Genomic DNA, 6,792 nt, shown 5'->3' with positions numbered 1-6,792 from the left:
ATAATGACTAATAAATTACAGAACGTGGTTAAAATTTATGCCCCACAAAAAAAAAAAAAAAAAAAGAGAGAAGCGAAATTGTTGTCCCCCAAAGACTGTGCGCTTGCACCCATCCTGCATCTTTTTGATTTGTGCCTGATTGTGTTTGCTTTGTCTCATTTGTGCTTTTTTCGGTTTTTCTCACAATTGTAGGTTGCAAGATTAAAGCCCTGCGAGCAAAGACCAATACGTATATCAAAACTCCAGTGCGGGGAGAGGAGCCGGTCTTTGTTGTGACAGGCAGGCGAGAGGATGTAGCCATGGCTCGGAGGGAAATCATCTCAGCAGCCGAGCACTTCTCCATGATCCGAGCCTCGCGGAACAAAAACAGCAGCCTGAACGGGAACACCACGGCACCCGGCCCGCCCAACCTGCCCGGTCAGACCACCATTCAGGTGCGGGTGCCCTATCGGGTGGTGGGACTAGTGGTCGGCCCCAAGGGGGCCACCGTCAAGCGCATCCAGCAGCAGACGCACACCTACATCGTCACGCCCAGCCGTGACAAAGAGCCCGTGTTTGAGGTGACCGGCATGCCGGAGAACGTTGACCGGGCCAGGGAGGAGATTGAAGCACACATCGCCATGCGCACCGGCGGCCTGATCGAGTTCACAGACGAGAACGACTTCCACGCCAACGGCACCGACGTGGGTTTCGATTTGCATGGAAATGCCAGCTTGTGGAGCAAGCCCAGCTCCAGCGTCACTCCCACTTCGGGTCGCAAGCCGTTCTCCAATTACCGCAACGACAGCTCCAGCTCCTTAGGGAGCGCCTCTACCGATTCATATTTTGGCGGCAACAATAGCAGCTCGAGGCTGGCCGATTATAGCCCGCCAAGCCCCGCCCTCAGCTACACTGCCTCCAGCAATGGCAACAACAACAACAACAACAACAACGCCAAAGGATTTGTGTACAGCGGCGAGGTGATCTCGCCCGATTGCGCTGACTTGGCCTTCGATCCATCACCGGGATTCGACCCTACTCCGGCGCCGCCGGGCCTGATGTGGTCGCAGTACGAGCGCGCCGCCAACGGCACCTCGGCCTCCTCGCCCGTTTTCCCCGCCAATGCTTCCACGAACGCCAACGGGCTGCAGCGCCGAGCCAACCAGCCCAGGCTGTCCCCGCCTTTACACCAGGCCAATGGTGCGGCCGAGCATCCGTTGGCGCGCCGGGTGCGCAGTGATCCGGGCGGAGGCACACTCAGCTTCCCCGCTTACTCGATGGGATCCCATCACCCCGGCGTTCCCTCCGACTCATCCATCTCTTCGTCCTCCTCGTCATCCTCTTCATCCTCGCCTGGGACGAGCCGCAAGGGAAGTCGTGACTGCTCGGTGTGCTTCGAGAGCGAGGTGATTGCGGCTCTGGTGCCCTGCGGCCACAACCTGTTCTGCATGGAGTGTGCCAACCGCATCTGCGAGAGGAACGAGCCCAAATGCCCCATCTGCCATGCTGCGGTTACTCAGGCTATACGTATATTTTCCTAAAGGGCGTCCACGCGCCCTCCGTGACTTCGTGAGAGCCTAATAACGTGTGTTATTGTACGTGTATATACATATGTATGTAGAGCTGCAGTATCCAAAAAGGGACGGCCATTGTTCATACTGTACTGTAGCTCGGGACAAATATTTTCAACATCTAATGCATGTTTTAAATATTCAAGCATAGTAATCAATAGTTTTAGTCAACTGTACACAAGCAAGCGTTAATGGAGTAAGGACGGCCGACGGTCTCACCTGAGGTACCTTAGACTGTTAGCATAAACGAGCCTTTCGATTCCGCTGATCGAATGTACAGGTAGCAGACCTGGAGTTCGGGGGAATCTGGACGGCTTCCTGTCTGACACACACACACACACACACACACACACACACACACAGAGAGAGAGAGAGAGAGACTCACAGCGGTGTGGAGATACTGCAGCTTACGCGATGGAACTCGTTTGAGGGAGAACGGCAACATATGTATAGATAAAGCAGAAATTCCACAAGTTTTAAATATTCATGATGACATTAATACAGATTGAAGTATTTTATTCTTTTTTTGACTTGAAATATTATATTTCGTATTGCAAAGATGTTTACAGATATTTTAATTTAAGTTCAGTGAACTTTTTTTGTAGCTGGGTTCAAATATCTTTTTATTTTTTAGTATGGCCTCGCGGCAACGAACACTGTATTATTTTAATATCACTCGAAAAGCGGATGGCGATTCAGACCACGAAAATGTGCATTTGCATCGGACAGTATTCTGTTGGGTTGGAGGGTTTCTAGGTTCAGCAAAAAAATGTGTTTTGAATCCGTTTCACCCAGCATATTTTCTATTCAGTAATATAAAGCATATTTTATTCTATATTATTACGAAATATGCCGAAATGTATAAAACTTAGTACGTTCAGACAAAAAGGAACCGTTTAAGCTTTCTAAAAATTTGTATGAATTAGATTCCAGTGGGTATCACAGAGTTCTGTTCTGTTGCACCACTATAGGTTTAGGATTTCTATTTTAATACGTTTGTTTACCACTTGTTTATGTATATGTAGGTGAAGTTACTTGAGCGTCTATGTACTTTATTGAGCAAAGTTTAAAAACAAAGTATATTTTATTTTATGATAAAAGGCCTTTAACCTCATGGTCAAATACTAATATTATATTTGCTGAAACAAGATTTGAAAATGTATCAAGAGTTTTATTTTTCTGACATTTAAAGTTCTACATGATAAAGTAAAACTTAAGTAATGGTGCTACTTCATGTTTTTTTAAAGTATTTCTATATAAGTCCAATAAAATGGTACATGAACGAGAAGTGTTGCTTCGCTTATTGTGGAAACATCTGTAGACTACTGTGTTTTTATGCTTGCTTGCAGCTTCAAATTCCTTTTGCTGGAAAGTTTCTTAGAAGGCCTTTGAGGAAAAAAACACTGCTTGCTTTCGTGATACAGCATCATATGTTGCATTGAGATCATATTTGGCCCTTAAAATCACTGCAGTGATGAAAAAACGTACGATTGGCTTTTACTCGTCTAGTGACGTCATCAATATGGCGTCTGACAGGTTAAAATGCACTTATGGTTTTTCAAACTGTGTGAGACATCAGGGTCAGGGGTTACGTTGATGTCAGCTGTTTACAGTCTTTGAATAGTGTGCATCTTTATGTTTTCCTGGTTTTTAACATTCATTCCTGCCAGCAGCATTTCCAGTGTCATGTGTTTTTTTTGTGGAAAGACTGACTGAGAATAGTCCCTGGTTGTAGATAATAAATGCACGGCAAACGGGCTTTAATGATCGGTTTAAAATGGAAACATCCAAATGCTGGCTTCACAAACCGGCCCTCATAAACCGTACTATTAGGAAACAATCCCAGCGCTCGCAGAAAATAGCTGACAAGTGTTAGACCTAAATACAGAACACATGCCCTCTGTTGGGTTTACAGCTTGACTTCTTAACAAGACGGGAATATATACAGGAAGCAAATATTTTGTCGGGCTGGTCCCAGGGTGGGTATATTTTGTGTTATGTGTAAGGGAGAATGGAGCTGGTTGGCACAGGGATGCACTTTTGGGTCAGAAGTGGGTGCTGGTGCAATAATCTGAACGTATTCCCTCATAGTGATGGGTTGGTTGGCACATGGCATATTAAATTAAGGTTAATTAATTATTCATAGCTGATGAGCCTCCCTGTTGTTTGTTTAAATGAAAGATGGGGTTAAAACCATCATTTAAGACTGTAAAAAATGGGTTAGAATTAATCACATCATATAAATAATTTATCATATGATTCTGATTAATTATGTATACTATTAATATATTATTATCATAGGTGTTAGTTGGTTTAAGTTAGTCATTAAGTTGGTCATATCATAAACTGGCGTACTTCATAAATTACATCATCAATGTATTATTTTATTATGATTCATTGTATATTATTAATTTAGATATTTTATGATTTAGTACACTGGCAACCAACCAATCTGAAGTGTAAAATGAATCCTATCATATAAATGTATCATATATTATTAATATATATTGCTATGATTGGTGATAACATAATGTTTTCTTTAGCTTTCTAACACTGCTACCCAGCCTAAAAAAATAAGGGGTTAAAAATAATAATAGTAAATGTATCATATTATTATGTTTAATTATGTATATTATTAATATATAATAATGATAGGAGTCAGTTTGGTTTAAAATAGTTTTCTGTATAGATTTTTATTACTGCCAACCAACCTAAAAAAAGTGTTTTAAAAAATATATTCTATATTATTTATTATATGTTATTATATATTATTTTAATAGGTGTTAGTTTGGTTTAAAATGTTTTATTTTTAACACTTTTAAAACTTTTTTCCTTTTTAACACTTTGTTTTTAACTAAAAAGGGTTAGAATTAATCCTATGATAAATGTATCATATTATATGATTAATTATGTATATTATTAATGTATACCCTAATAATAGGTGTTAGTTTGGTTTAGAATATAGTTTTCTTTAGCATTTTAACATTGCCAACCAAACAGAAAAAACTTTTTTAACCAAGAAGGGCTACAATTAATCATACGAAAAATGCATCATATTATTATGATTATGTATATAATATGTGTTAATTTATTTAAAATAAGTTTTAATACTGCCAACCAACCTAAGAAGTTTGTTTTTTAACCTACCAACCACAGCTGGGTCAGGTTACCCTATTGTATTTTTTTTTTTCAAGCTGCACATTGACTAGATATTCAATTCTGAATGTATTAATATCCTGGAAACATCCAGAATACCAATAAAATATCTCCGTCCTCTCCAAGTACATCATATTCCCAGCCCTTTGCTCTCCTAGCTAATCAAAGCGCTGGATCTAAGTAGGAAACTGAGATTGGGAGCAAATGTCTGGGGTGTCTGTCTCCCAGCAGCCTTAGCTGGATGTGACGGTGACGATTTGTTCGAAGGAGGTCATTATCTATTTTTAAATCGCCAACTTAAGCCATTAGATTTAGCAGCGTGTCTGTGCGCTCCAGACCGCCGTTTGGCGCGTCGCATCTGGCCAAAAAAACCCACTTGTGTTTATTATTCAAGCTTGTGGCCCACAAAGAAGTATGAGAGGAAGAGATTGATCCGTCTTTGTCTCCGCCGGTGCTTCTCGCTCTGTGTCTCCTCCCTCGTACAGTCATCTTTAATTCATGAGACACAGTGGTTGTCATTGTGCGCTGAAGTGGCTTGGCTCTCATTTGATTTGACTCCTGACACCTGACAGTGCACTGCTGCTTGCTAACTAGCATCCAGGATTTCTGTCAGCGTGCACCATCTCACATCCCCCGTGAGAGCGCCAGATACAGCTATTCCTGCTAACAGCCTTCCATCATCAACATACCGTGCTGATGAGCCTATACATCCACCGACTGTCAACTATAACAACTTAATTGTCCCGAAATTACCACTTAAAGTCCCGCAAAGCCTACGGGATCAAAAGAGCAATTGGTTACGACTATGAAAGTGATTAGCTGATGGGGAAAGTATTCAAATGGCTGCAATAAGCCTCTGGGGATCGTACAACGTTACCCACGAAATTAAACTTCTGTGTTAACTGCCCAGTGAAAACAATGAACAAACTTCTGAATGTCGAAACCGTGCACGTATAATGCACTGCGTCATGCTTGTATGCAAGCTTGTTTCCACACATGGATAAAAATAAATATAATCATGACTTTTTATCTAGCAATTCAGACTTTTTTTCTCAGAATTGCGAGATATAAACTCAGAATTGCAAAGAAAAGTCTGAATGAGAACGCAACAGTTGTGAGAAAAGAGTCTAAGAAAAGAAAGTACGAATTGTGAAATGTGAACTTGGAATGGCGAGGAAAAGTCAAAACTCTTGAGTTTGTATATCACAATTCCAACCTTTTTTTTTTTTTTTTTTTTTGTTTTTTTGTTCTTTTCTTATTTTTAATGCAATAAAATATGCAGACATAATGAGCATACTACACTTTTGTGTTTGTTTTGTTTGTTTTCCCATACGCTGTGGAATAGCCTACCATTTTTTTTAAATAACTGATTAAATTTATAAAATAATAATAATAATAAAAGTAATGCATTGTGGATTTGCCATTGTATTTGTATTTTGATTCTGTAAAAGCACTTTAGAACAACTAACTAACTAACTAATTAACTAAATAAATAAATAAATACATGCATGCATACATACATAAAAAAAAAAATGAACTGAACTGACCTGAATTCTTGTTTTTGCATTTATGCTAAAAAGCTTGCTTTGTGACATTAGAGAAATACATTTGACTTTTTTTTTTTTTTTTTGCAATTCAGCGCTTATATCTCGCAATTCTGAGTTGCGCAATTTTGAAATTTTTCACAGAATTGCAAGATAGAAACTCAGAATTGCGAGATATAAATTTTCAATTGCAAGAAAAAAGTGAAAATTTGGAGAAAAAAAGTAAGAATTGCGAGATGCAAACGCGCAACTGTGAGATGTAATTGTAGAATTGCGAGAGAAATGTCTGAAATGTGTGAACTCAATTCTGACTAAATATATTTTTGAATATTCTGAATATTGCAATTCTGACTTTTTTTTGCAATTCTGCACTTATATCTCACAATTATGAGCTTTGCAATTATGAGCTTTTTACTCAGAATTGCAAGATATAAATACAGAATTGCAAAAAAAAAGTCAGAATTGTGAGACAAATTCGCAATTGCAAGAAAATACTGAGAATTCTGACCAAACAAGTAAGAATTGTGAAATGTAAACTCGCA

General features: G+C 39.6%; 1 protein-coding gene across 1 annotated transcript in view; it reads left to right on the top strand.

Moving 5' to 3' along the window:
* The window catches only part of LOC107736985 (RNA-binding protein MEX3B-like), a 3,785-nt gene extending 1,794 nt beyond the window's left edge, over nt 1-1,991 (top strand). The window contains exon 3 of the mRNA XM_016548374.1: nt 193-1,991. Within this exon, the coding sequence (XP_016403860.1) occupies nt 193-1,520 (1,328 nt within the window). The 3' untranslated portion in view covers nt 1,521-1,991. The remainder of the gene's footprint in view (nt 1-192) is intronic.
* Nucleotides 1,992-6,792: the final 4,801 nt, after the last annotated feature.

The sequence above is a fragment of the Sinocyclocheilus rhinocerous genome, unplaced genomic scaffold, assembly GCF_001515625.1.
Source record: "Sinocyclocheilus rhinocerous isolate Xijiao unplaced genomic scaffold, SAMN03320098_v1.1 scaffold433, whole genome shotgun sequence".
Lineage (NCBI taxonomy): Eukaryota > Metazoa > Chordata > Actinopteri > Cypriniformes > Cyprinidae > Sinocyclocheilus > Sinocyclocheilus rhinocerous.
This window is presented reverse-complemented; position numbering and strand designations above follow the sequence as displayed.